Genomic DNA, 21,208 nt, shown 5'->3' on the forward strand with positions numbered 1-21,208 from the left:
TCCATACTGTATTGAGCCACTTAGAACATCAGGGAACTTATGCGAGGCTGTTGTTTGTGGATTATAGCTCTGCTTTTAATACCATTCTACCAAATAGGTTGTTTTTTAAAATGATCAACCTGGGATTACCTCAGGAGATATGCATGTGGATAAAGGATTTTCTGACAGATAGGCCACAGTCAGTAAGGATGGGATCTCACCATTCTTCTACCCTGGTACTAAGTACAGGAGCTCCCCAGGGCTGCGTGCTAAGTCCCTTCCTCTATTCCCTGTACACACATGATTGCACCCCACTGTATAACACCAATGCAATTATTAAATTTGCGGATGATACGACAGTGGTGGGGCTCATAAATAAGAACAATGAGTCTGCTTATAGAAAGGAAGTACAAAGGTTGATACTTTGGTGTAAAGAAAATCATCTCACACTTAACATCAAAAAAACTAAAGAACTCATAATTGATTTTAGGAGGAAGAGATATGTACATTTACCACTGAACATAAACGGTGAGGAAGTGGAGAGAGTTGGTAGTTTTAAATTTCTGGGTACTTACATCTCAGAGGACCTCTCATGGACTATAAATGCCAACATGCTAATGAAGAAGGCACAGAAGAGGCTGTATTTCCTGAGAATGCTCGGCAAGTTAAATTTATCTCAGCATTTGCTTCTGTCATACTATCGTAGCACCATTGAGAGTGTCCTAACCTATGGCATTCTGGCATGGTTTGGGAGTAGCTCTGTAGCGGACAAAAAAGCTCTACAGAGAACCATTAAAATTGCCCAGAATATCATCGGGCTCCAGCTACCAACCCTGGATGACATCTTCACATCCCGCTGTCTAAGGAAATCACATAGCATCCTGAGAGACTCTTCCCATCCTGCTTATAACTTTTTTGAACTGTTACCATCTGGCAGAAGATATAGAACAATTAAGACTCGGACCACACGTTTTCTCAATAGTTTTTATCCCAGAGCTATAATTGCAATTAATAATGAGCTTAAAGACCACCAGTAGTGAATAATTAGTTGGACTGTGTAACTTGGCCTGCGGTGTAGATGTTTGTATTTTTAGTGGGGGACTTTTAGTGGGTGGGGAGTGTTTGGGAATTTTATGTGTGTGCATGTGTCTGGTCTCTGGGTGTCTGTGAATTTCGTTGTATGTGTATATACTTACAATGACAATAAATTATTATTATTATTATTATTATTATTAAAAAGCAAAGCAAAGCTTCTATACCACCCATAGGGCTTAAAGCACTCTTTGGGCATTTGATTATGCAGGCTACACATTGCCGTGCCCTCTCAGCTGGGTACTCAATTTCCCAGCCTGTCGGGAATATTGCTAAAGTGACGGGCAGGAGCATAGGGGGCTCAGGTTACAGGAAACCGGATTTAGGCTGAACATCAGGAAAACCTCTTAACTGTTAGAGCAGCACGACAATGGAATTAATTAGTTTGGAAGGCAGTGAGCAGTCCAACACTGGAGGCATTCAAGAGAAAATTGGACAACTATCTGTCAGATCTGCTTTGATTTGGATTCTTGCCTTGAGCAAGGGATTGCACTTAATGGTTTTATAGGTCCTTTCCAACTCCATTCTTCTTTGATATGATTCTATGATTCACTCATGTGGTGTGTCAAATGCACTGCGTGACACTACAGACTAATCACAGGTCTACCCTAAAGCTTGTGGCACTTTACAAACTGATAATGTTTTCTTCCATAAGAGTTTGTTGCTCTGGCAGTTGCAAGTGGACATCAGTCTGTGTAAACATATGCCAAATTAAAGTTGCTAGCCTTTAAGCTGCCTCAGGACAGGGTTGCTCATACAAAGCCTTTTTATGCAATTATATGTTTAAGAACTAGAGCTCTGTCCATCACAAGAAAGCAATAGCTTAAGTAACGATAAGCACAGGTATCATGGAAAATATGCAGACAAGATCTCAGAGACCTGGACTTTAATGATCAGTTGTTAATGAAGTTTGTTTACATGGAAATTACTACTCAAGATTAAAGGACAAAACCAGGTATGTTGAAGTCGTAAGGTTTCTCTCTCTCTCTCTCTCTCTCTCTCTCTCTCTCTCTCTCACTCACACACACACACACACACACACACACACACACACACACACACACACACACACCTCTTCATTTTAATAAATCCATTCTTCATTTTTGTGCTATAAACACAGTATCTCTGTATTATGTGCCATCAAGTGGGAACCAACATAAAGCCACCCTAGTAGGGCTTGCTAGATAAATCAGGTATTTAAGGATTGGTTTTAGCAGAGTTACCGTTCCCCTAGTGAGTTTCCATAGCTGAGCAAGAATTTAAACCCTGGTCTCCTGAGTCATACTCCATCACTACACCACAAAGGGTATCATAGTTCCGTGTAACGCTGCAGTGTTTATAGTCCAACCTCATTATCTAGGCATTATGAAAGAGCAACAAACTGTTACTCATTTGTTATTATTGGATTTTTACTGCCAGGAACAGGGAGTGTGGCTGGGTCTAATGCAACTGATGCGGGGAGGAGATACCATTTGCTGCTCTATCTCAGGCAGCAAAATCTGAGAAGAAAAAGCTAAGATAAGAAGACAAGTCAGAGCAGATGACAGATTCACCTTCCCCTGGGTCTCAAAGAGGTTCATGGTAGAGAAGAAGGGGAAAGAATGAAGGACAGGCTGGCTTAAGAAGGAAAGTTGGGGAGGAAGAATGCAAACTAAAGTAGAGAAGTGGGGCTCATTGTTAGATAGAGCAACTGATAGAATGGTGGCAAAGACTGGAAGGTCACATGTTGGGAGTTTTTGCAGCCTTGCATGCTGCCTTTAGTAGGTGTAGATGGGAGGGTATGTTCTGAGCTGGAGTGACTTTCAATCTGTCCAGCAATAACCAATCATTCCTTCCCTGCCTCTCTGCTCAGTGTTGTTTCTCTCTCTCTAGAGTCTATTGAAGTCTAGTGCTGAAAGCAGTCATGTTTGTCAGTTTGCTGTTGGATCTGTAAGTAATGAAAAAAATTATCCTTTCTGCTACGGTATTAATGTCTCAGAATGAATTATTGAGACTGTAAGTGCCGGTTAATGAGAAAAAGGAGTGGACTAATCTGGGGAACTTGAAGTGATTTGGCTCTGTGCATTCCTGCACTTCTGCTGTACATCTAAAGCAATTTAACCAAAAATTCAAAACTCTGCAACACCACATAGGTAAGATTCTGGAGGTAGATAAGTGTTGGGGGAAGGATTAGAAAAAGGCAAAACTTGGAAAAGTTACTTTTTTGGACAGCAATGCTGGGGGATTTTGAGTGTTGTAGGTCAAAAGTGACTTTTCCAATCTGAGGGGGGAAAAGAATAGGAATTGTGTGGTTATAGTGTCAGAGAGCAAAGAATACATTTTATAATAAAGGTTTTTGGAGAGGGAGGTAAGTCAGTGGAGTGTATGCATGCATGCGCATGATGTCTTCAGGCTCTGAATCACACGCATTTTAGCTTGTGGTTATAGCTTGCAGACTTTGGCCACCCTTATGTATTTGATTTCCTACTATCTGTTCTTTAGACAAAATAATATACGAGTGTTAAAGCCGAAGACATGCTAGCCTTGCATAAATCCAGTGACCTCTTGATTCCAATGGGAATGCAATACTGATGTCATCCAAGGAATAAAATAATTAAGGCATATTCACAGATGTGTGGCGAATTGGAAGATGTTGTTTTCTTTGGACAATGAATTTATGTATGCTCAGCCATAGAGACATTGAAGTTTTTATGCTCGGTTTTCCTGCTTCAGTCCCAGCACATGTTATGAGCGACAGAGTCTGTGTGGGCTCCAGAAAGACCAGCACCCCAGACCTGAGAAGAAGATGGAGAAATTGCAAAGGAAGATGGGATAGTGTGGCCAATACAGAGTTTCAAAAGAAGATGCAAGTTGCAGACAGAGACGGTTTCGCTATTAATAAGAGACTGCTGTGTGGGCAAAGGTTTGGATTTTTGCAGTTGTTGTGCCCAGACAAGAGGGAAGTGAACTGGAGCAAGAAATCCAAATATAACTAACACTGGAGAAAAGCAAGCTTAAGAAAGAGGAAGCAAGCTAGCTGAAGCCAAGTCTGTGGCAGATGGAACCAACTGTACACATGAAAGGAAGCATTCCTGCATGATAACAGATTGTATCTGCCCAGGAAGCCAGGGTCTGCCCCCGCCCCCCCCATGTGTGCTTGTGCTAGCCCAGGTTTAGCCCATTAACACGGCCCACAAGTAAAAGGCCTGTAAGAAGGATGACCCCGGAAGAAACAAGTGGGCTTTGGAACAACACTGGAATGACCCCCATCACCATTCCTGAAGATTGATCACCCTCAGAGAAGGGCCTTCTGGATGAGTGAGTATCTTGTGTGAATGGGAAGTATGAAAGAGAGGCCTCTCGGTACCTTCTGTCTTATATCCTATATGTCTTATGTCGCATCAATAAATGTTACATGAATAGCGCTTAATCCAAAAGTATTAGTGCATGGTCTTCTTGTCAGTATTCTGGCTCTCTCTCTCTCTCTCGCCTCTCATGGTCCCTCTCCCCGGGATATAAAGAACAGGAAACCATTTGGGGTAACACACACCTGCAGCACTAGTGGTTTTACTTTCTGATCATAATTTCCCACAGCGATAGTATGTCAGGAGCAACAGCCTGCCAAATATGCAATCTGCATTTCACTTTACTTATGGGCTCTGTGGGTCTTCTAAGTTATTCAGTAGCTTCGTCTTTCACTAGCTTTGCCTTCATCTGCAAAAACTGACTCAAAAACTTTCCATTTTGAGTTAAACCCCAGGTTTTCAAATTCAATGAAATACTTAGAGTATCAGGCAAGAATCACCCCTGTATTTCATTTTGACAAATCAGCCTTCAGGCTATCATCCTCACAAATTTGTGCACCCCATCCTTAGATCTAAGAGATATGCCATAGTTCAGTGGTAGACTGAAAGAACTGGACATGTTTAACCTTGAGAAAAGACTGAGGGGAGATATGACAGCATTTTTCAAATACTTGAAAGGCTGTCATACAGAGGAAGGGCAGGATCTGTTCTCAATCATTCCAGAGTGCAGGTCACATAGTAATCGGCTCAAACTACAGGAAGCCAGATTTAGGCTGAATATCAGGAAAAGCTTCTTAACTGTTAGAGCAGTATGACAATGGAACCAATTATGCTGGGAGCTGGTGAGTGCTCCAATGCAGGAGGCATTTAGACAACTACCTGTCAGATTGGCTTTGATTTGGATTCCTGCATTGAGCAGGGGGTCGGACTCAATGGCCTTATAGGCCTCACTAGGACATGCATCAAAAGCAACTTGACTTTGCCCAACCTTGGTTCCTAGATGTTCTTGGACTAAACCTCCCAGAATCCACCACTACTAGCTGTGCTGTCCAGGCTTTCTGGGATTTGTAGTCCAAGAAAATCTGAAGACCCAAGGCTGCGAACCACTGGACTAGACGGAAAAGTAGCCGTGCTCATTGGAAATGATGAGAGAAAGCCCAGTGTTTCTGAAGTGAGCCAAGCTGTCCTACTCTCCTTAGCTCTCCAACCCTTAAGGATTTTCATATCGAAATCATAGGACAAGGAAGCAGTAAACTTCGACCCCACCTTTCCACTACCAGGCAGCGCTCAAGGCAGCTTACAGTGGGTAAAAACCAATTCAAGCGTAAGATCATTATAATCAAATAAAGCCAGATACAACCATAAAAACCATTAAAATCAGTCCAGCCTATTAAGAGTTAAAAACTTTCCAATAAATAAAATATTGTAAGCCAATTAAAAAAAAACTTTGGGAAGTACATTGCACAGTCGGGGAGCAACAAATGAGAAACTCTCCTCTTTTAATAATTAAATTTTGGGAGAACAGAGAAGCCCAGAGATGCTGGGGGGGGGGGGCTTCAAAACACAGTAAAATTGCTCCTATGACTCCTAGAGAGCACAGGGGGACTTCTTTCTTTCTTTATTCTTTTGACTTCTATATGGCCCATAGTGCTTGCAGCACTCTCTGGGCAGTTTACAACATAATTAGACAAGGAATACTTTGCCCCTCCCCAGTGAGTTGGGTACTCATTTTACCTACCTCAGAAGGATGGAAGGCTGAGTAAATCTTGAGGCACCTACCTGAACCCATTGCAATCAAAGTCAGGTTGTGAGCAGAGGCTTGGCTGCAGTACTGCAATTTAAAACGCTGTACCACTTTTGAGCAAATATGTTCTTCCAATTTAAGAATAAAGTGGGGGCATTAGGAGTACTAGGAGGCATATAGCTGTTAGACGGCTGCATTTGAACCCCCTGGATCTACATGCAGCCTGTTGCACAGCCCTGCCCAACAGCATGCTTGTGCTTTTACGAAGAAATATAGGTTGTCTGTAACTGAGTCTTGGTTTGGGTGGCTCTTGAAAGGACACAGTTTATGCTGCTCTGAGTGGCATTTAGAATGCAATTCATGCGCCGTGCCCACCTTGAATCTATAAAGGCAAGCCATAATGATTAACATAGCAAGTAAGGCAACGGCAGCACCACAATTTGCTTCTAAAATCCAGATAATCATGAGCTGAATGCTGAGGTGAGCATAAAGTCATGCAACGAGATGCTTTTGAAAGGTATGGTTCCAAGACTGAAAACCCATCCAACATGATCATCGGTAACAGATGCTTAGAGCTGCAGGCCAAAACATCTGGAGGACCCAAGGTTTCCCAATACTGGTTTAACAGTTTAATATACTACCAACCAACGTACAGCTTGATGGTCTAGTTCCAAAGAGCTGGAAAGTGATTCATGGCAGATGTGGGGATTCTCCAGGATCCCTGCTTTACACACAGCGACATCTGCAACTCTGAGGCTGGAAATATTCATAACATGGTTTGTAATGCCAGAGGTACCCCTGAATGTTGTGCTTGTAATAGGAACATCTTTAAACGGCATCTCTTCCTTGCTTAGTGATGTTAATTCATCCCATGAATGATGTGTCGTTTTTCCAGGGAGGGCGTAAAGGAAGTGCTGACTTTTTTATATGCCAGGGGCAAGTCCTGATTAGGGTTGTAAATCTCTAGAGCTCCAGCGACTTCTGGGGAGTTACCCTAAATCACCACAGCCACAAGGTCTGTCTCCCACTGGGCCATCTGGGGCCATGGTGGCCTTTAAGGTCAGCTGCAGAAAGATTCATGTTGCCACTTAAGACAGGAGCACCAAATCTCTCGATGCTGATGCCTGAATCTTTGCTAAGGTTACGCCTGTCTTGTAAATCTGCAGGTGACAACAGGTCCAGTTGCCAAGAGGCTGCCGTGGCTGGAAGGATCCCCTTCCATCTGCCACTTTGCCCTTTTCTCCGTTCCCAGTCCAAAGATTAAAAAACAGGAAAATGTCCTTCTTCCCTAAATTATTTCAGCATGCTAGAACATGAAACCTTACGCAGCCTAGCAAAGCTGTTTTGCGGCCAGCTTGGCTCATTTTCAAGGAAAAGGTGGGGAAGGGAGGTAGTTGGGGAGACCGAGTCTGAAAAAGATCAAACTGACTTTGTGTTCCAGGCATTATAGTGAAGCACCATTTTTCGGCTAATGTTGTTGTTTTCCTGGGACAGCTTTTGACACGTTTAGCTGTAGTAAAAAGCACATCTATGTTTTTCTAGAGAACTACCTTCAACATCTATGTGTTTGCATGAGATCCCTTTCTAGCAAGGCTTGTGTGTGTTTAGCTATGCAAAATCAAGTTGTCATTGCATCATTACGTGAAGGTGAGTTGGCCCCATAAAAAAGAAGGCAGCACTCCTATACCTTTAATAGTTGCTTAGAGGAGGAAATTGCAACATGTTGCAGAGTTTTGCATTTCTGGTAAAATCCTCTTTTTGCTACACAGTAGAAGTACAAAGATCCACAGCGGAAAATAGCTACAAGTTCTCCAAAGTCCACCCCTTTTTTCATTACCTGCCACTTCAAGTCTCAACAACTCACTCTGAGACATTTGTAGGAGAAAGAATAAGAAACATTCCTTTACTTACAGTTGTTTGAAAAGACAGTGTACTGCTTTCTTTACTGAACACATACTAGCAACCAACCAAACATATAAACAGCAACAAACTGCCAACAACCAATCAAGGAGAGAGAACACTCAGCAGAGAGATAGGACTCTCTTTAAATCTGGAAAGAATTATCGGTTAGTGCTGGGTAGAGAGGGAGTCATCCCAGAACAGAAAAGTTCCTCCCAGTTACTCATGAGGTTGTAAATAAAACTCCAACACAAATTTCAGCAGGTGTAGCTTTTAATGCAAGCTACTTCTGCTGAAATTTCATCCTATATATAACTATTAGAGAATCCTATCCTTATATATATATATATATATATATATATATATATATATATATATATATATATATATATATATATATATATATATATATATATATATATATATATATATATATATATATATATATATATATATATATATATATATATATATATATATATATATATATATATATATATATATACAGTTACCCCACCTGTACCTTTAACAAGGGTGGCATAGAAGAGGGAACTCCAGCAGGTGTAATTTTTCCACCCTGTGTAGCCATGGGCAAGCTACAAAAGTTCCAAGCTTTGCCCTGAAGAAAGTACTCTGAACTTTTGAAAAGCCTTAAAAGGGTTGCCATAAGTCAGGGCATACCTGAAGGCATATGATTATTGTATTCTCGAAGGATTTCATGGCCGGGATCCGATGGTTGTTGTAGGTTTTTCGGGCTGTTTGGAAGAAAGGGAGAAGAAAAACATTAGGAAGAAAAACCTCCAGAACACGGCCAAATTATTATTACCAACAGTACAGAAGGCCTATCCCTTTTTATCATGTGGCCACCCATCCTATGGGAGCAGCAGGAATGCATCTATTAGAGTCTTCCTGTTGTGCAGGAGTTAAAAGACCCCTGCCAGAAAACAAACAAACAAGATTTGTCAATGGAAGGATGTTTTCTGTTAGCAGGATCAAATAATTTGCTATTTGCACTGCCAAAAATCCAAACAAATAAAGATGAAATGAAACTTTAATTAAAGATTTAAATTTTCTGTTAATACAATTTGGTTTAAAGTTAATGCCTAACTTTGCAGTGTAACAGACTGAGCGCTGGAAACATTAAAATGAAGGTCATGCAAAGCTTCCCATCCCTCTGTTTTAGGTTCCGAGGCTTCCTACAGCTTCTTTTTTCCTTTAATAATAATAATTAAAACATACCACCAGATCATCACTAGTAATCCTGGTGCTGACAATCCAGTAGTGATTTTTTTTTTTTAACAGTTAGTGAATCTCTCGTCCAGGCCAAGGTTCCCAAAGGCTTCCCCAGGGCAAAAGGGAACCCAATACAGGGGGATAGGAAGCTTTCCAGGAGCTTACATTAAATGCATCTGGCACAATATTATACAACTGGATTTTGCCCGATATTTAAAGGTCCCAACCAAGCACTGATGAATGAAACTGAACTGTGTTGGAGTGGATCATCACAAGGACTATTGTTTTCTGATCAAAACTTTAGAGCAATGTTGCTCTACATTGCAACTTAATACACTATGCTGAAAGCAAGGGTTTCCTTTTCTCAGTTTTAAAAGTGTGGTGATAACAATTGCCCCAAACTTGGAAATGTTACCTTTTTAGACTATAACTCCCAGAATTCTTTCCACAAAAGTATATTTCCAAAATACTGTAACAACCATCATCAGCCACGCCAGCTAATTTATACTGTTATTAAAAGCACAAAACAGGTGGTGAAAGAGGGAATAATTCCCCTTATCCTGGCACCAATATTTCTCTAGAAATACTAGAAGTACAGTGGTGCCTCGCTTAACGATTATCTTGTTAAACGATGAAACCGCTTTATGATGAAGTTTTTGCGATCGCTATTACGATCACAAAATGATGTTCCTATGGGGAAAATCGCTTAACAATGATCGGTTCCCTGCTTCGAGAACCAATTTTTCACTAGACAACGATTTTAAAACAGCTGATCGGCGGCTCTAAAATGGCCACCCGCTGTGCAAAATGTCTCCCCACTGTGCTTTAGGACGGATTCTTCGCTTTACAGGCACTGGAAAATGGCCGCCCTATGGAGGGTCTGATTTGGCTTTTGGGGAGGGAGATCATACAAAACAAAACCTTCTGATTTTAAGTCATGTGAAGGGTCTAAAGTCGTGAAGAACAGTGAAAATAAGGGCATAGAAATGTAGAAATTTCTGTGGTGATGTTTACTCAGATGGATGGGTACGTTTCTGGACATGTCTGTGGAGTGAAGTGAAACGTTTCCCTCAATATGCTGCTGTCCACGTTTTGCTGCTCCAGAGTCCCCAGAATTCGTCAGCCAACAGCACAGTGCAGAGGAAGCTGAGGATTATGGGGACTGTAGTCTAATGTATCTAGAATACTGCAAAAGTCTAATTGTTAATATTTTCGGAGTTCGGAGGAGTATATGAATGTTGTGTTCTAACAGTGCGGGAAGAGTAAAATATAGAGCTTGGAAAAGTTAATTTTCTTTATTTTTAAATTTATTTTTAGCATAGCTCCCAGAATCCCCAGTGAGGCTACTTAAAAGAAAATCAGTTTTTCCAAGCTCTGGTTTAGATGTAAGGGCCAAAAATAAACAGCACGACGGCAAGCTTCCTATTTTTAAAATCTTTTTTTTTAAATTGAGAATTTAAAAGGAACTTAAAAAGTAACACATCAAATCACACATTATGCTCAACTGGTGGGCGGGCATACAATCCTAACAAATTATTCTTCCCAAAGAGGAATTTCAAAAGTAATTCAGGTCCAAGTCTTTTTATTGGGTTATACTGGAAAAGCACATACAGTGTAATTTTTGGAGGTGCATTGCTCTTAAGTTAAGAAATCAACATAGACCTTATCAGCTGCATACTGAGTTTCATGACTCAGCAAGCAACTGATAGTGTCTACAGAGATTTCTTAAATGGCGGCAATTTGCATCCCAAAGTTACGCCAATGTGTAGCTAGAGGATTTGGGCCTAAAAGTTATAGTTTCATCACCAAGGAAGTTACCCCTCATGACACTGAGGTCACCTTGGTTATGGCTTCAGTGTTGGAGAAAAATAAGGAACTACAGTCAATTATTTGACTATAATTGGTTCCCTCAAGCTCTAAAAAAGCCAGAAAAAGGACTGGAGGACTGTCAAGAGAAGGAGATGGGCTTTAAAATTTTGCTTTTTTTTGCACTACAGTTCCCAGAATCCCCTGCTGCCAAGCTGCCTGTGGGATTCTCGGAGTTGTAGTCTAAAACCTGTATTTCCCAAGTGCTGTTAGCAGCTTCCTCAAACTTGATTTGCTTTGCCTCAGACAACCAGCTAACCCATCAGGCCAGAGGGCGTTATCTGTGTACTGTTCTCTGTTGCCAGGGGTACTTTTCAATTGCACGAGGAGACAGAGTGCATACGCAACCTTTGCCCAGAGCAGTGGGATCGTTCTGGCATTCGAAATTATTTTTGTGGGATTACAGTCATAAACGCCCTTTCCTACTTCATGCCATCCCAAACCGACCCCCTCACCGTTGGTGAGGCATCTCGTTTCAAAGCTGGAGAGAGAATTTCCAGGCTTGTTTACTGCTAGACTTGATATGGTAGTACTTGCATTGGACTAGGATAAAAGAAACCTGGTATTGTCATCATCATCATCACCACCACCATATTAGAACTGCAGAGCTGGGAGAGGCCCTATGAATCATCAAGCCCAATCCCAGTCAAGGAGTCACAATGGGGAATCAAACTCTCAACCACTCGTTCCACAGCCAGAGACCAAAACCACTGAGCTATCCAGCAAATCCCCACATAGCCTTGAAACTTATTCTGTGACCTTAGACCAGTTCGCTCTTATCTACCTCATAGGGCTGTGATAAGAACATGGTGGGCAGCAGGAAAGACATGTACACAGCCTTAAGCACACTGGAGGAAACATGAGACATAAATGCCCCAAATAAATAAATTACTATTTTATGAGGTAGCTGCTCTACGGCATCAGATGAACTAGGTAACCTGGTGTGCAACAGGCCTCCTTGAGACTCCCAGCAAATCGGAGCACATTCATCTGAAGATAAGCTCTACTGAAATCTCTTATGTTTTACGTCCAACCAAATGTCGACAAGAAACATCGCACACATTTTGCAATTTACTTCTGGAACAGTGTGATCGCCCTCTAGTGGCCAAACTAACAAGAGTCCAGTGGCATTTTTGAAATCCACAAGCGGCACAAGAGTCTAATAACATTTTGATGAAGACTTAAGGCGTTCGTTCTTCTAACACTTGGACTTCCAGGCCAAACACGTTGCTGTTTAGTCGGTAAGTCGTGTCCGACACTTTGTGACCCCCCAAACACATTACTGGGATGTAAAAGTAAAATTTAAAACAAACTTCAAGAAGGATGCTGGCAAATTAGAACAAGTTCAGAGGAGGGCAACAAGGATGATCAGGGGGCTGTAAACCAAGCCCTAGGAGGAAAGACTGAAAGAACTCAGTATGGTTAGCCTTGAGAAAAGAAGACCGAGGGGAGAGATTATAGCACTTTTCAAATACCTGAATACAGAGGAAGGGCAGGATATGCTCTCAATCATCCCAGAGTGCAGGACATACATGAATGGGCTAAAGATATAGGAAGCCGTATGTAGGCTGAATATCATGAAAAACCTCCTAACTACAGTGGTGCCTCGCTTAACGAGTGCCTCGCTGAGCAATGAAATCGCTTAACGAGGCACTCTGGGCCATCGCTGGAGCATTCGCTCAGCGATGGCCCCTATGGGTTTTTTTCGCTTTGCGAAGATCGCTAAGCGATTCGCTTAGCGATCTTCGCATAACGAAGCCGGGGAGAACAGCTGATCGGCGGTTCCAAAATGGCCGCCGGAAGGTCCGCGCCGCATTTTCGCGCCCTGCCCTCGCTTAACGAGGGCGCGAAAATGGCGGCGCTATGAAGAAACATCGCTGAACGGTGAGTTTTCAAGCCATAGGAACGCATTGAACAAAGTTCAATGCGTTTCTATGGCTTTTTTTATTCCGTTTAGCGATGTTTCGCTATAGCGAAGGTTAATCCGGAACGGATTAACCTCGCTATGCGAGGCACCACTGTATTAGAGCAGTACAACAATGGCATCAATTACTTTGGGAGGTGGTGAGTGCTCCAGCACTGGAGGCATTCAAAAACTGAACAACCATCTGTCAGATCTGCTTTGATTTGGATTCTTGCATTGAGCAGAGCTTTGGACTCGATGGCCTTATAGGCCCCTCCCAGCTCGATGGTTCTATGCTAAGCCCAACTAGAGAAAACCCAGTGAATCAGTGGCTGAATGCCGACATACAACCTATGTTAAATGCCATTGATTTGTTGCCTCGCAGTAATTCATTTATTTTATTTTACTTACAGCACTCATAGCCTGCCCTTGCATCACAAGATCTCAGGGCAGTTACAGAGCCATGTGGAGCAATTTTAAAGCAAGCATAAGGTGTCTGAACAATTTACAGCCAGACAGTTTAAAACACAAAATTAAAGCATTAAAACTATTACAGAGCCTGAGCAAGACATAATTCTCAATCCCCAGAGGCTCTAATATATATGTTTTGACTTGTGATTTCAATCTTAAGGCCAATCAAGCCTCCAAGGGAAGGGGATTCCATAGTCAGGTTGTGACGGTATTGTAAGCGAATATGGGTTTGGTACAGTATTCCTTGGGTTCAGTCATCAAAGGGCTCAGCTAATACTTCCTGCCTGCAGTATCTAGACTTTTGTAACAGTTGGACAGAATCCTATCAGCAATTTGCACCTGCAAAAATAAAATTGCATTAAGTCGTGTGGGCCCAGCAACACAACTAGCACTTTGTTCATTAGTGGTAATTCAGCACAACACCTTAACATGATTTCTCATAAACTGCAGGTTTCTGACCAGTGCGATCTAGCAGACTGTGTTTACTATGGTTAGTCCCATAGAGCAAGTATCTACCAGGGACTAGAGAGTGGAATTACAGTGGTGCCTCGCATAGCGAGGTTAATCCGTTCCGGATTAACCTTCGCTATAGCGAAACATCGCTAAACGGAATAAAAAAAGCCATAGAAACGCATTGAACTTTGTTCAATGCGTTCCTATGGCTTGAAAACTCACCGTTCAGCGATGTTTCTTCATAGTGCCGCCATTTTCGCGCCCTCGTTAAGCGAGGGCAGGGCGCGAAAATGCGGCGCGGACCTTCCGGCGGCCATTTTGGAACCGCCGATCAGCTGTTCTCCCCGGCTTCGTTATGCGAAGATCGCTAAGCGAATCGCTTAGCGATCTTCGCAAAGCGAAAAAACCCCATAGGGGCCATCGCTGAGCGAATGCTCCAGCGATGGCCCAGAGTGCCTCGTTAAGCGATTTCATCGCTCAGCGAGGCACTCGTTAAGCGAGGCACCACTGTATACTGTATAGTTGGGAGGGATCTTAAGTCCAACTAACTCCCTACCAACGCAGGAAATCCAAAGCTAAAACATACTTGACAAATGGCCATCCAACCTCTGCTTATTAACCTCCAATAAATGAGAGTCCAGAACCTTCCAAGGTAGTTCACTCTATAGTTGAATTGCTCTTATTGTCTAGAACTGTTTGCAATTAATTTGAATCCGTTACTTTGGGTGCTACCCTAAGGAGCTGAAGAAAAGGAAGTCCTCCATCTTCCATGTGACAGCCATTTGAATATTACTTCTCAGTCTTCTCTTCTCCAGGCATAACAAACCCAGATCTCTCAACCATCCGTGAGAGGGCTTGCTTTCCAGACCTTTTCCCATGCTGATCACCTTCTTCTGGACACGTTGCAGTTTGCTGATATATTTCTTAAAACTGCAGTGCTCTCGTTAGGAGAGCATGTAACAGTATGGGCGCACGACAGAAGGAAGAGCAGGGATCCAAAAATGGAAAAGGTAACTAGTTTTTCCCATTTTTGTTCAATAAGGAATTAAATGCTGACAATGAAGAAATTGAAGTTGTTAAAATTTGTGTTTACCTCAGTTCAATTATAAATTCAGGTGGAGATTGCAGCCAAAAAACCGGAAGAAGACTGAGACCAAGAAGGGCAGCAATGAAGGCACTAGAAAACACCATCAAGAGTAAAATCTCTTAAGATACCCTAAGAGGCCAAGGCCAAAATCATCCATGTTGTTGAATAAAAAAAGTGATTTATTTGAAATATGGTGGTAATGGAGAGTTTTGCGGAGATCATGAAGTAACAGAAAGGCAAACAAGTGGGTCCTTGATCAAATCAGACCTGAACTCTCTTTAGAAGCAGAAATGCTGAAACTGAGGCTGTCATACTTTAGGTACATTAAAAAAAACTTGCTGAAAAGATATTAAGTTGAAGGCAATAGGAAAAGAGGAAGACCATATATGAGATGGATTCACTCATAAAGGACGAGAGGGCCTTGAGTTTCCAAGAGCTGTTAATGAGAGGACATTCTCGAGGTCACGCATGCCTAGTGTTGTCGCAGCTAGAAGGTGACTTGATCGCACATAACAGCAGAAGCAAAGGAAAAGGAGCAAGGAATGAGATATTTCCCAGAGCTTGGAAAAGTTACTTATTGAATCATGACTCTGAGAATCCGCCCCCCTCCCAGAATGGCCAGTGGGGTTTCTGGATTATCAACAGTTTACCTGTTGGGACCCAGGGGATTGTGTGAATTGTAGTTTGAAAATGGTAACTTTCCCATCCTATGATTTTCTGGACATTCCTACAAATTTTTTTCTAACTTCCTCTGCTTTAAGAAGTATAATGTTAAATTTTAAAGCACAATGTGGGACCATCCTTGCATCTTCAAGGACTGCACCTATTTGGACACTTCTCATTTTTCAATATTTTTCTTACAATTAATTTTTTTAAGTGAAAAAGTCCCCTTGTACTACTTGCGCCCTCCCCCCCATTAAAATTTTAAATTGCAGGGCAGAGTGCTGTGGACCCCTCAAAATATGGCAAACTTTCCCTCCATACCCCACAGAAATGTCCTCCAAATCTTGTGCAGCACACAGCACAAGCCAACGTCCCTCCGTTTTCTTTTAAACAAGGGGCTATTGGAGTTTTAAGGAGTACACTTTAAAGGAATTCACCACTGTAGCCCTCTAAACACACCGGATCTCACCCGGTTTTTGAAGCAAGCTAGCATTGGGCCTGAGTAGTACTTGGGATTAAGGAATTAAGGAACCTTGTAATGAGGGTGAAAGAGGAGAGTGCAAAAAATGGTCTGAAGCTCAACATAAAAAAAACAACTAAGATCATGGCCACTGGTCCCATCCCTTCCTGGGAAATAGAAGGGGAAGATATGGAGGCAGTGACAGATTTTACTTTCTTGGGCTCCATGATCACTCCAGATGGAGACAGCAGTCACAAAATTAAAAGACGCTTGCTTCTTGGGAGGAAAGCGAAGACAAACCTTGACAGCATCCTAAAAAGCAGAGACATCACCTTGCCAACGAAAGTCCGCATAGTCAAAGCTGTGGTTTTTCCTGTAGTGATGTATAGAAGTGAGAGCTGGACCATAAAGAAAGCTCACTGCCAAAGAATTGATGCTTTTGAATTGTGGTGTTGGAGGAGGCTCTTGAGAGTCCCCTGGACTGCAAGGAGAACAAACCTATCAATTCTAAAGGAAATCAACCCTGAGTGCTCACTGGAAGGACAGATCCTGAAGCTGAGGCTCCAGTAATTTGGCCATCTAATGAGAAGAGAAGACTCCTTGGAAAAGACCTTGATGTTGGGAAAGTGTGAAGGCAAGAGGAGAAGGGGACGACAGAGGATGAGATGGTTGGACAATGTCATCGAAGCTACCAGAATGAATTTGACACAACTCCGGGAGGCAGTGGATGATAGGAGGGCCTGGCGTGCTCTGGTCCATGGGGTCACAAAGAGTCGGGCACGACTAAACAACGACGACGAGTACTTGGGAGGCAGAACATTAGAGAATACCAGAAATTTCCAGGTAGGGAAAGTTGAAATTCTGTCAGGCAATAACTGACAGAACTGGGCTACATGAGTCAATGGTCTGACTGCATAAAAGGGAGCATTCTACAGTGGGGTCTTGACTTAAGAACGGCCCATGTTAAGAACATTTTGACTTACAAACCACTCTCATAGGAAAATATTGACTTGACTTAAGTACTTAGATTTGAGTTACGAACTGAAAAAAACCCACGTGGGAGGCAGGGAAAGTGCAAAATGTGAACTTTCAGTTAACTGTTGGCCAGTGAAAAGGGTGCCTGTCTGCTTCCTCACTCCTCCCAGCGTTTAGAGAGTGGATTGGGAGACAGTCTTCGGACTGCCTGGTACTGCCTGGACTGTAATTTCCCTGCCTTCCCTGAACCTTTCTTGACCTAAGAAAAAAAGAAACAAAATATCCCCCTCTAGTGGTCGAAGGCGGAATAGCAGCTTCCCATTAGTTTCTATGGACAGAAAAGAGCAGATACGGATCAAATGGTTCTCAATGCATTCCTATGGGAAATGCAGATTTGACCTGAGAACTTTTTGACTTGAGAACCGCCTTCCAATACAGTTTAAGTTCTCAAGTCAAGACCCCACTGTACATTCTTACATACCTATGTCCTCTGACGGTCTTCTTTTTGGAAAGACAACCAAGTATTAAATATCCAAGCCAAGTAATGCAGTCAAACCATGCTGCATAATCAGTATGTTTTTGACTATCTTTATTAGAGATGGGAGCATTCGTATACGAATACCCCCACACAGGCAGACATAATGAGGGTCTGGACCGTCCACTCACCTGTCCGCTGCTGCAGCCGGCTCCACACTCCCGAGCTTGCGGTCAACTAGCTACTTGTCAGCCTGCCAGGGAGACTCGTCTTCCTGCCTTCTGCCAGGAGTGGCTAGTTGACCGCAAGCTCCGGAGCAATGAGAAGGGAGTGTGGAGCTGGCTCCACAGCAGACAGCTGAGTGGATGGTCCGGCCCCACTGGGTCAGATCCTCATTTTGTCCACCTGTACGGGGGTACTCCCATCTCTAATCTTTATCCTACAAAGTTCATGCTTCCCATGTCATGCTGCTGCTTCCACCTTCAGCAAATCTCTTCCCTCTTCTTCCTCCTAGCAAAAATGCAATGGTCATCTTCTGTCTTTCTTATTGCATATTCTTCTATCTCTGACCTTCCTTGGTAATACCCAGCATTCTGCAGACCAAGACAACTCATCCCTCTCTAGTTCAGACCCTGAGATGTTCTTTCTCAGATTCCAATGCTGGATTCCCATGCTTGTCTGCATCCAACACAAGCAGGGCTTCAAACATTTTGACTGGGTTGGTAATCAGCAAAAACGGGGTAGGAGGGGCATCATCCTGGCTTGCGTGCGCACAAGCGCAACACCCTCCCCACCATGAGTGCAACACACCCACTGTGCGTTCATGCAAGGGGGGAGATCTGTCTCCGTGGCCCAGTCCTGGGAAGCCCACGGACCAGCACCAGGCCACGGACCAATGGTTGGGGACTCCTGATTTAAACCCCTCTTCTGCAAAGCATCTTAAGCTGCATAGCCCGATTCATCCTTGAGGACTCCAAAATTAGTCTAAATAAATGTTCCAAAATTAGTCTAAATAAATATAATTTTGGAATTCACATCTCCAAATGCTTCATCTGGCACCTTCATTAACTAGCTGACCAAGTTCATCTGTTTGGCCCAAGCTTTTCTGAAATGTTCTTTATGGATTCACAAGTATAGGTTTTTTTATATCAGGCAATCATTAAAGAAAAATTAAGAAATAAAGAAGACAAAACCATTGTGGCACCTTAAAGACTAACTGCTGTATTTTATATGAGCTCACAACTGTTATGTTTTTAAAATGCCACAACATTTTTGTCTTATTTTTTATTTTTCCTCTGTTTTTGTCCTATGTGCTAGAACAGACTAACACAACTATCTCTTCTAAAACTACTACTACCCTGTTTTCCTGTAAATAAGACCTAACCTGAAAATAAGCCTTGGTATGGATGTGGCGGCGCTGTGGGCTAAACCGCAGAAGCCTGTGCTGCAGGGTCAGAAGACCAGCAGCGATAAGATCGAATCCATGCGACGGAGTGAGCTCCCATCGCTTTGTCCCAGCTCCTCGCCAAACCTAGCGGTTCGAAAGCATGTAAATGCGAGTAGATAAATAGGTACCACTTTGGTGGGAAGGTAAAACGGTGTTCCTTAGTCACGCTGGCCACGTGGCAATGGAAACTGTCTTCGGACAAGCGCTGGCTCTACGGCTTGAAAACGGGATGAGCACCACCCCCTAGAGTCGGACACGACTGGACTAAAAATGACAAGGGGAACCTTTACCTTAGCTATGATTTTTCAGGATGCTCATAATATAAGCTCTACCCCCAAAATAAGCCCTAATTAAGTGAAATCCCGCTCTCCACCAGGGACTCATTGTGCAGCACGCGGGATTGACTCCGTCTTGTCCACGCGGGCGAGTGGGATCCATACTTCCCCCTACCCCTACCACCTCAACAAGCAAGTGCGTTCCCGAAACAAGACAGAAACCGTCTGGTCCTGCGTCGGAAGGGGTTTGAGGCCAGTTTGTGTTGGGGCTCTTAAGGCCAATATCGCTGCCGCCACCGCCACCACTCCCCCCTCTCTGGAGGGAGTCACAAGAAATTCAGCCCAAAATTCGGGGTTTGGAGAGCTATGATGATGTTCCAGAAGAAGATGACATGACTGTATTTGAATAAATGTAGATCTTTGTACATGAAAAAAAAAATACATCCCCTGAAAATAAGCCCTAATGAATTTTTGGAGCAAAAATTAATATAAGACCCAGTTTTAGTTTCGGGGAAACATGGTAGTAGTTCTGTATATTTATTTTGATTTTTAAAATGACGGTTGTTAATTGTATAATACTCTTGGGATGTGGAAAATATATAATGCTCCATGGAAAATTTTCCACACTATGACATACATCCTATTGCATAATGTACACCTATGGAAAAGTAATGACACAAGTGGGGGCTATTTTCAATAATTAAAAACTTCCTACTTCTGTCCCACAGTTTCTCCAACTCATTTCACCATTTGGAAACCATGAGAGCTGTATGACAGAATGAGGAACTTGTTGATTACCTGAAGACCTGCTGGATAACTCTGCTGGATAACTCAGTGGTTTAGGTATCTGGCTGAGGAACCAGAGGTTGGGAGTTCAATTCCCCACTGTGTCTCCCTGACAGAGGTTGGACTCAAAGGTCCATAGGGACCCTTCCCACTCAGCAGTTCTAAGTTTATTACATAGATTATTAATCTAACACTGCTGGATGATGTTGCCAGTACACCAGTGTTTGCCAACTTTGGTTCCCCAGATGTTCTTGGACTAAAACTCCCAGAAGCCTTCACCACTAACTGTGCTGGGCAAGGAGTCCTGGGAGGTAGTCCAAGAACATCTGGGGAACCAAGGCTGGAACCACTGCAATAGTAGGATTGTTTATTTATTTATTGTAATTAGAGATTTATCCCTTTGCAGGACTGAAGGGAGAAATCTTTAACTGCTAAAAAAAATCCCCCTTCTGTCCCACAGCTCCCACAATATCCACATGATGATAGGGATTACACAGACATAAATTGGAGGATTTTAATCACTGAAAATTGCCCCCTGCTAGTGACATCATCAGACATCAACAGATACAAATTATGAAACAGGATTTCAGCCCCTTCTGTCCGGCCCCGTGAGGAAGAGAAACAGCAGTTTCTCTTTATTCACTGTTATCACATGAGCTAAAGACAGGATGTGAACATCTATAAGTTATTCTTTTAAGGCAAGGAAACATTTTTATAAATATTCTAAAAAAATTGTATAAATATTCCAATAAAATAATCCTTATGAATATTCCAATAAATTTCCACATAAAACTTTGAATGTATTGGAATATGACATTTAAACCATATTGTACAATTTCCCTCTAAGCAAATTTTCAGTTGAAATATATTAGTTCTTCTTTTTACTAAATATAAAATATTTTGGCTGCTTACAGAGGGAAAAAATGTTCATTAGGGAGTAAAAATTAGAGAAACAAAGATGGTAAATCAGATAACATTGTTTAGATCATTCAGGAAACTTCTAGAAAATATTGCAGTTCTACTTTCTCTGGAAAACACACCTCAGAGTACCGCTGTGGTGTATTTCTAAAATGGAACTCTGAAAGTTATTTCCAAGGCTTTTACACTGTACTGACA

At 42.4% G+C, this 21,208-nt stretch overlaps 1 protein-coding gene and 1 long non-coding RNA gene across 47 annotated transcripts in view; one reads left to right on the top strand and one right to left on the bottom strand.

Moving 5' to 3' along the window:
• The window catches only part of LOC140704068 (uncharacterized), a 342,640-nt gene that overhangs the window by 277,246 nt on the left and 44,186 nt on the right, over positions 1-21,208 (bottom strand). For all 46 annotated transcript variants that reach the window (XR_013540248.1, XR_013540245.1, XR_013540266.1 and 43 more), the window contains exon 2: positions 8,680-8,753. Coding sequence is in view for 2 of the 46 variants with exons in the window: in XM_078382886.1 (XP_078239012.1) it covers positions 8,680-8,718 (39 nt within the window). In the remaining 44 variants the exon portion in view is untranslated. The remainder of the gene's footprint in view (positions 1-8,679; positions 8,754-21,208) is intronic.
• LOC140704074 (uncharacterized) lies at positions 1,220-16,245 on the top strand. Its single transcript, XR_012083192.2, has 3 exons — positions 1,220-4,368; positions 14,740-14,934; positions 15,023-16,245. It is a non-coding gene; the product is annotated as an uncharacterized LOC140704074 (long non-coding RNA).

Source organism: Pogona vitticeps, chromosome 1, assembly GCF_051106095.1.
Source record: "Pogona vitticeps strain Pit_001003342236 chromosome 1, PviZW2.1, whole genome shotgun sequence".
Taxonomy (NCBI): domain Eukaryota; kingdom Metazoa; phylum Chordata; class Lepidosauria; order Squamata; family Agamidae; genus Pogona; species Pogona vitticeps.